At 47.2% G+C, this 15,286-nt stretch overlaps 1 protein-coding gene across 3 annotated transcripts in view; it reads right to left on the bottom strand.

Moving 5' to 3' along the window:
* Window positions 1-3,082: 3,082 nt before the first annotated feature.
* Window positions 3,083-15,286, bottom strand: part of KCNK10 (potassium two pore domain channel subfamily K member 10) — a 129,997-nt gene continuing 117,793 nt past the window's right edge. For all 3 annotated transcript variants that reach the window (XM_086709073.1, XM_025919485.2, XM_086709074.1), the window contains exons 5-7: window positions 12,687-12,873; window positions 6,800-6,942; window positions 3,083-4,941 (exon numbers count right to left, since the gene is read on the bottom strand). In XM_086709073.1, the coding sequence (XP_086565199.1) occupies window positions 4,321-4,941; window positions 6,800-6,942; window positions 12,687-12,873 (951 nt within the window). In that variant the 3' untranslated portion in view covers window positions 3,083-4,320. The remainder of the gene's footprint in view (window positions 4,942-6,799; window positions 6,943-12,686; window positions 12,874-15,286) is intronic.

Raw genomic sequence — 15,286 nt, 5'->3', positions numbered from 1 at the left:
TCCATTCTTACCCAATCCAATGAGTATAAATCTGCCTCACCCAAATTCTGGCTACATTCTCACTAATCCCCAAAACCAAGCACACAAATAGATGAGCGGCATTGACTCAGCCAGGAAGTCCTCCTCTCAGAGGGAGGAAGGAGGTGGTTTGCTAATGTCTAGTGCAATTAGGACTTTCAACATGGAACGGTCCCCCATAGAACCCAAGGCAGCCATTTCCAGTGTGTGTGTGTGTGTGTGTGTGAGAGAGAGAGAGAGAGAGAGAGAGAGACCTGTGTATCGTATATGAATTCATGAAGTAATCAAATCAAAGGGAACTTTTACTACATTTGACTGCAAATAGCAACAGCTTAAAATTCTTTAAATAATCTTAACGCCATGCAAAAAATGTCCGCATCGCCTGAGCCCTCCGGGTGACAGCCTGCTGTAAGGGAGGATAGAGTGAGCCTACACAGGGCATGATTCTAATTTGGACACCAGGCTCCCAAATACATCTGGTCTCCATCAATTACCCAGAAAACAAATCCCAAAGGGCAGGAGACTAAGCTCTTCTCTTAGCCTAAGATGAAGGGGCCCATTAGTCGGTATTTACAAACCCAGCTAATATGGTTCTTAATAAATTTAACAAACTCGTGGACCAGGGGATGCTTGGTCAGAATGCTGCAGAACTAAAAGGGACCTCGATGATTTTGTGTGTTCAATTCCCTCGATGTGCTGATGAGGTAACAAAGTTGGATGCGCAAGGACTCAGTTGCCCACCATCACAGGCTGGGACAGGGGAGCGCAGACCAAGAGTCCCAGTCACCCCACCTGTAGGCCAGGAATACCCCTACCTACACACACATTAGGGCCCTACCCCAAAAGCACTAAGTTCTTAGAGTTTGCTATTGGGTGAGGAGTTGGTATGGAGCTCTAGTCTCCAAACCGTCCCTCAGCTGTCAACAGTAAACCTCCAGATCTGTTAGGGAAGAAAAAATTGGTACCCAGTTACCAGGTGAAGCGAAAGTCACCACCCACTGAAGATATGGAACATGTGTTCTTCCTGTGTGCAAAATTGAGGCATTTATTCCAGGTTTATGTGGGCAGGGGGTGGAGCGCAGGCTGGAAGGGCAGGGCTGTGCTGACGTGTGTTTAGAATTTGTAGCAGTCTTGCTACATGCTATTTGGCCCCATCTTACAAGGGTGACATTCAAACAGCTTCACAACTAGCCTCCCCCCAGATCTTAGCTTGTACACACTAAGCAGAGTCCAAGCTCTTATTCCCTCTCAGCATCTCCTTTGGAGAGTATGTTATAGTTTGTCCAACACTGCATATTTAATGGATCAATCTCCACAGAGGGAGGGCTCTTCTTTGATTATATTCCTTGGGGCTTTGTCCCCCCCGTACTCAGGGAACAGGTTATATTGGAGATTTTCCCACTCTCAGCCAAGGGCTGTTTTGGATCCCTCTGTATTTACTGTGATTTGACTCATTTGGGGAAGCACACACCAACACCTGTTCCATTTGGTAGAATGTGCAGCTTAGTTTAGTGCTTTGAATTGTTTTATTCCTGCTGTATACGGAGTTCCTGCAAACTAAGCAAGTAAAGTGCAAAAGAGTGCTTTCAAAGGGCAGTTTTAACAATACAGAAAGTGTGCCGCATACAGCCTTCCCAAAACCCAAACCAAAATAATGTTTACGTAACTGCAAGGGTAACCCGCGAGGTCATGTTTCCGCAAAGACCTTGTGCCCTCTTGGTAACGGAGATCTTCTCCCCACCTCTGTATGCCATGTCCATGAAACTAGAAAGACACACATGCACACACACACACACACACACACACACACAAGAATGCATAACATGGATGCTTTAGCAAAGTCAAAAGCAGACTTTGGTCAGACAGCCTTTGAATACCAGCTCTACCACCTTCTTGCTGTGTGCCATTGGGTAAATTACTTAGCTTCCCTGAGCTCCCGTGTCCTCATCTGTATAGTGGGTTTATAACCACTTCTAGTACAGTGTTCCTGTGAGGTTTCAGCGAGCATTTAACGCCCATAAAGTGCCTAAATCTAGTGCCTGGCCCACGGAAACCACTGGATAAATGACAGGGAAGCCTCTTCGCCAGATTTGTCCGTAGGGTCTAGAATTTTTAACACATTACTATAAAGAAGGTGACAAGTAATACAGGGTGGATCGATAGATAATCAGGAGGTTTTAACTTGTTGGAATAAGAAAGTCCCAGTTATCCACCAATGAAAACACATTTTGCAGGCTTGAAGGACTCTCCCTGTAAGATCCAACGCCCACACCTGCATAAGCGTCGTTTCCTGTGTCTCTTAATGTGTGGACACAGGATGTCACCAGTGAGCCACAGCTCCAGCCAAGTGGAGGCATTAAACCAAATTTACCGTTGGACAGGAAGGGCCTCGTGAAAGTGATTCTGCTTTGGCTCCTTCCCAAAGGAAATGCCAGAACTTTAACTGGAGCCCAAAATTTGGGGCAGGGGGAAGGGGAGCTACATGTGGTCCAGGCATTTTGGGGAGACGGGCAGGAAGAGGTCTGCCCTGGTACCAGTGGTCAAGGATGTGGCGGATATAATTTTCCCCAGAAGTCAGAAAGCATTAGATGGTTTTGGGAAGTCTCCACTAGTCCTGTGATCTCTTGATTAAATCCACTCTGTGTGTGAATTGTGTGAAACCCCCAACAGGCGGTGCTGAGCCTGGGAGGACCATAACCTGCAACCTCCTGGGTTTGCAAGTCCAAAGGCTTCAGAGTGTGGTCCACGTAGCTAAGTGTGAATGGCCAGCCAGTTATGCAAAAGGCTAAGGATGGTGAGCCTAGCACATATTTTGCCCTTTCTGATTAAAAAAAAAAAAATCATCAATTCAGAATCTTCTCAAAACCTATGACTAGCCACTCCCCCACTTTCCTTCACAATTTCAACCTCATGGAACAATCAATTATCAGGTGTTGCTATTGTTTGCCTTGAAACGATCGATCACACTGGGGTTCCAACTTTCGTGAGTAGCAGGTGTGGGCTAAAGAAACAAGCAAGGAAAAGAAGTGATGCTTTCAAAATAAGGAACACCCAAACATAAAAGTGGAATGTTGTAAATATTTCTTTTAAGCATTATTTGTAAATGGCATTAATGGCACTTAAGCTGCAGGCAATTTTAAAACAATTCAATCTTCGTGTACAAGAGTTGTTGGGGGAATCTTTCTTTCGTTTGGAGATAGCAGGACTGGACCTCGTCACTATGTCTACCTTAAGACACCCAAAGGGACAAAAAGCCCTGAGATGGAATGATGCCATGGTCCTCCTTGGTATGTCTCAGACATGCAGGATGTCTATTTTTATAAAAAAAATTAGGATCAGCTAGACAGAACAGCAAGCCACTGGCATCATGCAAGGCAATTGTTTTGGTATTTTTCCCCCTCTTATCAAAACGACTTATAACCAAAGTTCCACTAGAAAAGTGAACGTGAACGTTTCAGAACCAGTTTATTTTCACCACTGCACCCACTGAGGAAAATGCATGATGTTGTGCCCGTAACCATGCAGCAAATGAGGCCGAGTGTCCGCCGATGCTCGCGGGTTCACTTTTTTCATCGTTCGTCAAAAACACAAAGTTCAGTAGGCTTCTGTCATTGGTTAAGGTGGTATTCCACAGTGTGATGCATTTGTGATTCTTTTTTTCTTTTGTAATGAGGAAAGCAATTGCACCTTTGAATACGTGTGCTCTGATCTGTTGCCAACAAATTCCACGTGCTCTCAGGTCCCACAGACGCTCATTTGGAGCCTAGAAAGAGTAGGTGCGCCCTGAAGGGTTTGTATCAAAACTCAAGCTCGGAGCAACATGCCAAAATGCCAACTCAGACCCTCCCTGCAGGTACTCGTTCACCCCCCATCTGGTCCCCTTCTGTGTGTGCACGTATCTCTAACAGTAGGTTCGGAAAATGAGACTCCACTTAGGAGACACATCTGTTCCTTTCAGAAGGCTGGTCTAAGGAATAGCTGCCCTTTTCTACATGCTGGGGCTGGGGTGGCACCACACAGGCGTGCAAGCACCGTCCCAGACACGCCCTTAACATTTGCGGCCACGACCTCCTGCGTGTGCGAACACTCCCCCAGTGTCCTGCGGCCGCCGCCAGAAGTGCAGTCCTTGTTCTTTGACTCCTTTTGGCAGAGCGATCTTTCTCATCTCAGTCGTTTATGGCACAGTGAAATATATTCTTCGATGCTATGTAATTTCGGACTAACGAGAAGTCTGTTTAAGGCACGTGTCTCAGGGTGAATATAAAAAACACGACGCTTGGTCAAGTCCAAGGTCCTCAGCATTTAGTTTCTCTCTTCAAGTAATGCGTTGTTCTCGAGTTCCTGGTCTCTGGTGTCCGTGGGGACCAGCCCGTTCTCCATCCCGGCCTGCTGCTGGATGCACTCAGTCAGCATGGCCGTGCTGGAGTGGTCCGAGTTGCACATCTTCTCCGTCTCCTCCTCCTTCTTCTCTTCGTCCAGGGAGTAATTCCGGAAGGTCTTGTAGATTTTGTGGACGTCCTCGGGCAAGGTCTTTTTGAGGTCCTTGTTTTTCCTCTTGGTGAGCTTGGAGGTGGACCCGAACTTGTTGATGATGTTGTCTTCTGAGGCGCCCTGCCCGTGTTTGTTGAGCTGCTCCGACCCCTTCAGGCGCAGGTTGTTGGGCCGGTTGTTGATGCTCTCCTGGGATGAGGCCTTGAAGCGGCCCGTGTCCAGGGCGGCGAAGACGGAGCGCTTCTCGGGGGACAGCATGTCCAGCGAGTGGGCCCTCTGGTCCAGGCCCAGGCGCCGGCGCTCCATGCTGCGGATGGTGGCCGCCCGCTGCAGCTTGTCGTGGATCTCCACACTGAGCCGCCGCCGTGTCTCCCGGAACTCGGCCGTCACGTTGGCCTTCCACTCGGCCGCGTGGGCCTTGATTTCACCGACCTGGCCGGGAGACAGAAAAGCGACAGGATGAGAAAGTCCTCTCTCCGCCTGCCTCGAGCCCCCACCCGCCCCCAGCGCCCACAGCCCTTGGATGTCCTGATGGGAAGGCTGGCTCAAGGGAGGCCGGGAGATGGGGGAGCACAGGCCCAGGGGGAGGGAGGCGGGGATCAGGGAGTTACACTTGCTAGAGAAGCCGCGGGCAGGAGCCTGAGATGTGGAGGCGGTGACTGAACGGGAGGCAGAGCTCTCTTCGGGAGAGATCACTGTTGGAAGGTAGACAGGCTTGGGTTCCTGTTACGCACCCACCCCTTTGTTAGTTGTATGGCCTCATCCCTCCAACATAAGTGGGGTAATCATGTCTAGCTCACGGAGCTCTTGGCGTTATGTGAGACAGAGAGAGACATTCCCAGGAGGAAAGCACCCAGGGGGTGCAAAGCAGATAGATGTTCAGGGGGTCCTTGGCCCTTCTCTGTTCCCCAGTGCTCCTGTCTGGGAAGGGTGATCCACCTGTCCCAGTTAGACTAGGACTGTCCCGGTTGTAAAACACAGAGTCCTGTGTTCTGCAGTCCTGGACAACCTGGGGACCGTCGCTCACCCTGTATCTGGGCCACACGGTCGTGTGCTGTCGAGCTTACTCTGGTTTAAGAAGACCCTCCAGAGCACCTGGTGACCAAACTTTCCTGGTCATGTTCTGCAAAAGCCCACAGAACGTTCTTCCTCCAGAGTGAAGTTTTTGCAGGAGGATCAATACCAAATTTCTCGGCTCTCATTCAGCAGCACCGAGACTAGTAGTCCCATGTCTTTCTATACGGATGAGCAACTAACTCAGAAGTTTGCATTTTTGCATTTAGGAAAGTCAATATTGATGTGGTTACTTTCACTATGGCTCATTTTCAGCAGGTCAGTTAGCTCTCTGGGGGATCAGACTGAAGACTACACTGACAGTGTTTATGCAAGGCAGGAAAATTTAACACTTGGGCCCGGGAATGATATGGGAAAGGAAATATTCCCACACAGTAACTTTCTCCTGGGGCCTTCTGTATAGAATGTCTGTCTTCTAGGAAGTGAGCAGGTGCCCTTAAAGAAGCTGTTCCTCTTTTTCTTTCTTATCTCCCTTCCATTCTTTAGCTCCTTTCTTCTCTTGCCTGCCTTTATCTTTTCCTCTCTTCCTAGAAGAACTACATGGACATTGTTTTTAACCACAGAATCTACCTTCTCCTCTTATGTCTTTTCTTGCCTTTGTTTTCATGCACATTTACACGAGGGAGTAAAGGCTGCGTGTCTTGGACACATGGGTATGTCTGTTTCTATAGATCTGATAACCGAGAGGGGATGATGGTGAAAGGGACCCCTTGTGTTTGCTTCCTCATGGCTGGCCACTATTGAAGGACTTCAGTCTCAGGGAACCAAGAAGGATTCATAGTATTTTATTGCATTTCCATATAGACCCCAAGACCTGAAGGACAGGCCATCTTTCTCAAGCTTTTTAAAAACGTTCTAAACCTCTCCCTCCAGTCTGCACACCAGCCTCAGCTACAGCCTACCCCTGCTGACAATCGCTGTTTGTTTTTTTTTTCCTTTTTCCCTTTTCATTTTTTAAAAAGCAGTCATCGTTTACTAGTCTTTCCCGGATCTCTGGCCCGGTGAGTCACCAGATGTTCTCACCTGCCGAAAAGGGATCCAGAAATAACTGCTATTCCGTTGACCTTGGCTTTTAGGGAATGCTTCAAAAAGAGGAAGCCACAGGGGCCCTCCGTTTATTTAAGAAGCCCTTGTGCCCATAGAAGAGAGACAGGTAATTCTTGACATGAGCTAATCTGATCTCAGGAACGTTCATAGAATTTGGAAGGAGTCCTACCTCTTCTTTTGTCTTTTTGGATAGAACCCGTAGCCAATCTCCGATCATACTGAGGACGGCTGCAAAGTAGGCAAGGCCAACAAGGATCCAAAACCACACTAGGGGCTTATACCACTCCCGGTAATTGATCCCAGCGTTTCCCCCTGAAAACAACCAAACGTTATTTTAACCAGGGCCTAGCATATGGTCTTTGCAGAACAAACATATTCTGGTCCACATGGCAGAGATGTCTTCCCATCACCATCTGACACGCAGCTGTTAGGCCTGCTGTATACAAGAGGTGACAGGCAAGGAAAAGATTTGTCCCTTCCCTAAAGGAGCCTGGCCTGTGGCTTAATTTCCTTTCATACACATATATTTTAGAGGGAGAGAGAGGACATGTGTGAGCAGGGCAGAGAGCGGAGAGAGCGACTGAGAGGGCTCAATCCCACCACTCTGGAAACATGACCTGAGCCAAAATGAAGAATCAGACACTCAACTGACTGAGCCACCCAGGCGCCCCAACTTTCTTTGATTCTTGACCACTAACAGTAACACCCATAACAAAAACTTTTCAGGGACACCTGGGTGGCTCAGTTGGCTAAGCGTCCGACTCTTGGTTTCAGCTCAGGTCATGGTCTCACAGTCTGTGAGATGGAGCCTGCATTGGGCTCCACACTGACAGCCTGCCCCCTGCCTGGATTCTCTCTCTCCCTCTCTCTCTATCCCTCGCCTGCTCATGTGCACACACTCTGTCTCTCAAAATAAATAACAACAGAAACGTGTCAGTGGCCAGTTTGGTCCACTTCTTCTCAACCTTGGTTTGACAATGAAAGACATGAGCGAGAGGGACAACAGCTCAGGCCCAGCCATCAATTTTTTTTCATAAACTCCTTTAAATGTAATAAAAATAGGGACGCCCGGGTGGCTCAGTGGGTTAAGCGTCCGACTTCGGCTCAGGTCTTGATCTTGAGGTTCATGAGTTCCAGCCCTGCATAGGGCTCTGTGCTGACAGCTCGGAGCCTGGAACGTGCTTCAGATCCTGTGTCTCCCTCTCTCTCTGCCCCTCCCCTGCTCACACTCTGTCTCTCTCTCAACAATAGATAAACACTTAAAAAAATTTTTTTTAATGTAATAAAAATGAAGGACCAATCATCCCAAATGGCTTGGAACCATTTCCCCCTTAACACACGCATTTACTAAGAGCAGAGTGGATGTGAGGAAGTAAAATTAGACTTAATGGCATCCTTGAGACTTTGATCCTCACAGTAGTGATTTCACACTAACTGAGGGATGGTGTTTACACAATGCTAATCCAAAAGGTCAATCAGTCTGAGTAATTAGAATCACCGTGCTCCAGCTAAAAGGCCAGCGAGTCCAATCCCTTTATTTTATATGTAGGGATCACGGTAGAAATCTATCAAACCAAATCGGCCAGCTGCCTGATGGCATTGACCGGCTGTTCCGTTGAAAGGGCCAGTCATTTATTGCAAATAATTAGCCTGTTTCTTCTCACCCTCCTACAGGCCCTACCAAAAGTAGCCGTGTAAAATAGGCTCCAACCTCAGCGCTGTCTCCTGAAGAAGTGAAGAAGTTCCATGACATGGCTGCTATCAGCCTGCCTCTCACCCTGTGACACATTGTTGCCCAGTGAGGCAGGCAGGCGGCCATTTCTAAACTTTTTTTTCCTTAATATTTATTTTTAAGGAAGAGAGAGAGACAGAGTGTGAGCAGGGGAGGGGCAGAGAGAGAGGGAGGCACAGAGTCTGAAGCAGGCTCTAGGCTCCGAGCTGTCAGCACAGAGCCCGATGCGGGGGCTCGAACTCACACACTGAGAGATCATGACCTGAGCTGAAGTCGGACGCTTAACCGACTGAGCCGCCCGGGAGCCCCCAGGCGGCCATTTCTAAGGCAACTGAACATTAGCAATGTATGGGTAATTAAGGTGTTAAACGAGGAGTGATTACTAGTCTTTCCCACTGAGTGGTGGTTGCAACCTCATCAAGCCCCACGGAATCCAGTCTAAGCTCTTATGGTCTCAGTAATACCTCCCAAAGGCACGTGGGCAGGCCCTGTGGCCTGTGGCTCCTGTCAGTGGGACCGAACCCAGGGTGCAGGGCAGCCCACAAGGCCTCAAGATCTCCACAGCCACTGCCATTTCTTAACATGAGGATTCCAAACATCGCTAACGGGCTCTGGGGCAACCACACTTCGGTCTGGTTCAGCTGCCTTTGTTTTTTTTTTTTTGTTTTTTTTGTTTTTCCTTTTAGGCAACGCCCCCCCCCCTCCCCCATAGCTTTCTCTAGGGTTCCTGCAACAGTAAGTGGTTTCTGAGGTTCTTTTCCGCGCTGGGCGGGAGAACCGTGCAGCTCGGTCCTCAGAGCCTGGGGCGGGGGGAGGAGGGGCTTGCCGACGGTAAATATTGACCTCAGCAAATCACCACCGCCCGCCAAAGACTGCCACTAGGGTGCGCTAGCAAACAACACAAAAGTCACCCTTTGGTGGATTCCTTTCTCAACCGCTTGTCTGGAATTCAGAGCTCCGTGTGTGCGCTCCCATTGAGGGTTTCGAAATGCTCCGAAGTTGTTAGGCTGTCCCAAAGGAAGTCGGCTATAAAAATAAGCCAGCATTTAATCCTGCATGATGACCAACGTTCCGATTATATTTCTAGAAGTGATGCTGACTCAGAGCAACTATCAACTCTTGCTGATGCACCGTTTTGAAATGGTCCGGCCTCGTTCCCTGTTGCTAAGCTTGTGACAAATTTCATGCCTTAAAGGCATGCATCTTTGGACCACAATCTACAGAAGTTCTGGAAACCCAAATTTAGGAAGGCCTGGTCCGCTCGCAGTCAGCAATGTGAATTATAAGAGACACCCTGTCCGTGGAGACCTCAGAACAAAAGAAATAAGGCTTTGTAATCAACAGTAAACAAGGGAATTAAACCAGCGCCAGGCCTGTGACTGTGGGGGTCATCATGCCCTTGTGAGGTAAGTAAAGATAAAGTCAAGTGCCGGTATGTGCTAAGTGCTCTCAATCCGTGGTGGGTAATAAGAAATAATAAATCAAAATCAGTGGCAGGACCCCTTGAAGCACCAGAGGCCCCTCTCATTTTGTCCTTGCTCCTCCCCTCCCTCCCCTTCCTTCCAGGGAGGAAAGACACCAGCTGGGCAGTGTTCCCTAATAAGGGCGGTCACTGTGGGTTAGAAGGTAAAGAACATGCATGACCTTTCTTCTCTCCCATCCACAATGAAGAGCAGGGACCCATATACACATCATAATGTTAAACAAGTCACACATTTTCTTTCCTGGGTTCTCTTTAACTTTTTTACTTAGAACCAACATATGCAAAATCATTTAGGTTGGCCAACTGTATTCATCTAGGATCTAAATAAATCAAAGCTACCTCTTTCTGACATTTTTACTGAAGCAGCAAGGCTCTAAATAAAGTCCCATCACACCGGCCAACCGAGAACATTCATGTGCGTTAAATCTGGGGCTCATTTATTTCATTTTCTTTTTTATTTTTCGGTCAATCAGTGCTGTTTTGTAAAATGGAATTCATATTACTTTACAGATTCATATTCACCTTTCAATTAACATGAAAGCCTTGATTCAATACTATTAACAAAAGTAGATAGTAGGTATTTATACATTGACTCTAATGTGAATAGATTATAATAGTTTTGGTTTTACAAGATCACAACTTATAACAGTAAAATGTAAGATATTCAATTACGTTATTGTCAAATGTCATCTTCTTTTTTAATGTCAGGCTTCCCTGCATTTTCTTGCATTGTATAATTAATTATATGTAAACAGATAACCTGGGGGTTGCCTGAGTGGCTCTAACGGTTAAGTGTCTGACTCCTGATTTCTGCTCAGGTCATAATCTCACAGTTCATGAGTTCAAGCCCCTCGTCGGGCTCCTCACTGACAGTGCGGAGCCTGCTTGGGGTTCTCTCTCTCTCTCCCTCTCTCTCTCTCCCTCTCTCTCTCTCCCTGTCTCAAAATAAACTTCAAACAAATAAACGGATAACCTAAATTCAAATTAAAACTTTGCTGATCACTAAGTAAATAAATTTTTAAATTTTATATTCCAAGGCTCTGCTATTTGTGCCCCAGATTAGCAGATTAACAGGCTGAGTCGAGCAGGTGTTTAGAGAGAAGGTTCGTCACAGGTGTCCTATAACAGACAGTCCAGCAGACAGCCCAGGACTAACACCGAGCGCACCTGGAAGCACAGACCAGTGCGAGCCATGCCCTGGGGGAACTTACAGAAGTTTGTGAAATCGTCCCAACGGGTTCCCTGTGGTTTCTCTCCGGAGCTTCAGGCCTCTGCTCGGATGGCATGAAGTGACTCCTGACCCAAGGCGAGGAGACGCACAGTGACTGTGCATAAGGAAAGACTGGTGGGGACCCAGACCCCCGGCTTTTGTAAGTTTGTAAAGTTTTTAATCACTTTGACTTTGCAATGCTTTGTCCTTAGGCAATAAAAAGGAAGAAAAAAATATAAAAACTGCTATTTTTTACAAACTGGACTGCAGTCTTCATCTGCCCTGCTGTAACAGCTAGAAGACCCCTAGTAGTCTGGAATGAATGTGGAGGCACCCAGGCACCTTTTGAAAAGACTTCAGTATCCCCTCCAGAATGTCCTGCTTTCCGGATTCCCAGATCCCTGTCATCCTGGCGAGCACCATACTCTGTGAGGAAACCAAGGTGCTGCCAGGATCATGTGTCAAATAAAGGATGGGAGGCCCATGATCTCAGCCTGCAAATGTCTACGCAGCTGCCTAACCGGGAACTGGTGAATAACACACACACACACACACACACCACTCAAACGTGTTGAGCCTAGGACAGAGTTGTTTAATCAAAGCGTTCACTTCTTGGAGTAGGCAACGATGCATTGCCCGACCCCCTAGAATTATGTTAGGACACAGAAGGAGAAACACAGAAACACAGAAGTTTCTCTCTCTTTGCCTTCCTACCACACTCTGGGAAAGCCATACATGTAAGAAGCCAGATCTCATTTCCTTTTCAAATTCCCTGTCCCCAGATGAAATTGATGGTGGTTTTCTTTTGCTTCTATAAACATAGTTCATTGGCATTGACTTTCGCAATGAAGGCTATTGCTTCTAAAATATACATTCATGCAGAATCCGTTAAATTTTACTCCCTTGGGACGGGTCTCGGCTTCTACTAGTCAGCTGAGTCCTAAATTTTGTGCCCAGGATAACTTTTGTGGGGACCACAGCCCTCCCCTGGGCAGCATCAGGAAGCCTAACCCACAGATGGCTGCAGGCTAAACTCTATGCTAATCTCCCCAAAGTTCCTTATTTGCCACTTGCTAATACAGTCTTTATCAATTCATTCAAGGAGCTTTAATGCAAATCATAAGTCTAACATTCAATGAGAAATTCATTTCACTCATGCATAATTCATACGATGATAAGGGCAATGAACATCCTGGGGAAGAAGGGGCCGGCTTTCTTTTCACAGCAGAATCTGCGGCTTTTTATATTACATGGGACCACGGGCTTGAAATGAGTCCATGCACAGCAGCAGTGACATTGAGATGTTTCCATTTGCTTCTCCCATAACGTTTTTTCTGGTGGTTAAAAAAATTTTTTTAGTGTTTATTTGTTTTTGAGTGGGGGGGAGGGGCGGGGGAGGGGCAGAGAGAGAGGCAGACACAGATCTCGAAGCGGGCACCAGGCTCTGCACTGTCAGCACAGAGCCAGGCACGGGGCTCAAACTCCCGAACTGTGAGCGGGAGACCTGAGCCGGAAGTCAGACACTTAACCAATGAGCCACCCAGGCGCCCCCTGGTGGTTGTAAAAAACACTGTCAACAGAATATTCTCCCCGCTGGGGGCCCTGGTGACTGGGATGCCCAGGGAGCTTACCTGCCACAAAATCACCAAAGCCTACTGTGGTGAGAGTGACCACCACAAAGTAAATGGACTCCAAGGCTGTCCACCCCTCGATATATTTGAAAATGACAGCAGGGATCGTCACAAATACAATACAGCCGGCCAAGATGAACAGGATGGTTGAGATGACCCGGATCTTGGTCTGGCTCACTTGCTTTTTCTGGGAACAGCAAAGCAGAAAGATAGGTCAGCTTTATCACCCTGGATTCAGAGGACAGAGAGGCACAGAAAAAAATGTATTATGTCAGTGGCTTTTCACCTTTCTTCAGTCATGGGCAACTTTGGGAGAACCAGAGGAAGGAAGGCTGTGGACCCTCTCCTAGAAAAATGCACGGACAGAAGTTTTCAGATGCTCTATAGGTGGCTCTTGGACCCCAGGAAGGCTGTTCATGGACCCCGGGTCAAGAAACCATGGACCGTGGGTCAAGAAACCCTGCTTAAGTCATGCCTTGAATGTCCTTCAAGTGGTTCCAAATGCTGATTCTAACTTCCTCACTGGTGCGAATATAATTATTCCCCAGAAGGGGTTGCTGCCATTTCTCACGTATTATCGACCCTCCTTTAGGAGGGCACAGGTTTGGAGCTCTTTCCACAGTGGCAGTGATGGACTTGGCACCTAGTTTCCCTTGTATCAAAGGGAACGTGTTGGGGAAAAAAACAAAAACAAAAACAGCTGGCCTGAGACAGACTAAAATGTTCAGAGGACAAGGAAAACACAGCCACCCCCATACTCATTTGAGACACACTCCAGCTTCTTCACCCTCCTTCCCTGCTGAAGTGGTACGTTTATAACATACTTTTCTTTCAAAACACATGTGTTTGAGCTAGTGCTACGGCGTGTTTAGGCTGTATTATCCACCAAAGACGGACAAAAGTCTAAGCCAGAATGATGGGGTCACTGTCGAAAATGACAGGAGCTTCATTTCAGATCAGCTTCTCAAGGAGCCAGCAGGAGGTGAGAGCATTTAGATTGGGTATTAGACTGACGTCACTCAAAGAAACAGTGCCAACAGAGTCCAGAGGTAGACTGGAAGCATCATTGGTATTCCCCTTGAATGCACTCAAGACAACACTGGCATTGCCTCTGGACTAAATAATCTTTAAGGTCTTCTCAAAGCTCCCAGGACTGGCATGTCAATTGTCATCAGGGGGCCCTAGCACTATAACCCAACCAAAACCATGTAATACCAGAATGAATGGGCCTTTCTACACCACCTAGATTGATGTTCTGCAAAAATACACCACATGTGGGGCACTGGATCTAGGAAATCCTTACCATGTGTTCTGTTTCCTATTCATTGCCTTCTGGTGAATTAGAAGGCAGAGAACCTCAGAGCCCAGAGAGACCTTTGCATTCATACACCTCATTTTATAGACGCAAAACCAGAAGCCAGGAGGGGTTGAGGGACCAGCATAAAATGATTTTGCTAATTAGAGGCAAAGCCAAGATTAGACTTCTGATGTAATTAACTCCCAGTCCAGTGCCTACTGATGGAACCAGACTTCAAGTTACTCAACAATTTCCCAGCTCAAACAAAGTTGCCAGAGTCCCCCCCGCCCCGCCCCTCCAACCTACCCCCTCATAACAAAATCAACCAGACTAACCCCCATGAAGAACAGGCCATCCTGCTTCCCTTCTAGAAAGGAAGACTGAGAATAAAAAAGTGTTACTATGCGATCTGTCCGGGAATTCCTAACCTTCAGTAATAAGCAGTGACACCTCTGTGACATCTTCCCAGGACAGAGAGAGTCAATTGTGTCTTCTAAGATGAGCCACTTGGGTCAACCATGGAAATGCCAGTCAAGAAGATGACTAGGTTTCCCCTCCTTCCATCCCCTCCTCCCCAATTGAGGGAGAAAGGATGGTGTTGCTTGTTCACTGGAAATTTTCAGGGATGAGGAAGCTGAAAGGAGGAAAGGCTGCTGTCCGCTCTAATCATGCCTCAGAAACATTCAGCCCCACCTGACTGGGGTCCCAGTCCCAGGTATGCTCAACGCGGCAAAATGGAGGACACAGGGCAGTCAGTAAGAGCAGTTACAGTGGAGAACATATTTTGGCACAAATCTAAGTCAGCACGATTTCCACCCCCGTTCTGGGATCAGTATATTGCCTAAAAACACACAAGAAGACCCAAAGAAATACAATCCTTCCTTATGAAAAGTAGTCATGTGCTCTAACTCCCAAGAGGGCACTCAGTGTATAAAGTGGGAACAGGGAAAAATTATTTGATCCATGCTCTTACATGGTCCCCTCCTCATCTCCTCAGAAAAGCCACCTGGAAAAAAAAAGTGATAATTTACTGATATTGTTGAAACTGCAAATGAAAATTCCAAGTATTTTTGCACGGAAGTATTGTGACCAGATAAATCACTTGAGAACCACGGGAATGTCTTCCCCATTTCATAAACTTCCAGACTGGATATGATAGCAGGACTGGGTGAGAGCAGTTGAGTCCCTCTGAGAATCCAGGAACTTATGTATCACTGGCCTAGTTTTGTTTATAGATATATATAAAAATCCAAAGCCCGAAAGGAGATTTCGCCATCAATCATTAAATTCATCTAATTGCTGG

Source organism: Puma concolor, chromosome B3 (genome assembly GCF_028749965.1).
Source record: "Puma concolor isolate L17-30 chromosome B3, mPumCon1.1.hap2, whole genome shotgun sequence".
In the NCBI taxonomy this organism is placed as follows: Eukaryota; Metazoa; Chordata; class Mammalia; order Carnivora; family Felidae; genus Puma; species Puma concolor.
Note: the sequence above shows the minus strand (reverse complement) of the source record. Positions and strands in the feature narration are given on the sequence as shown.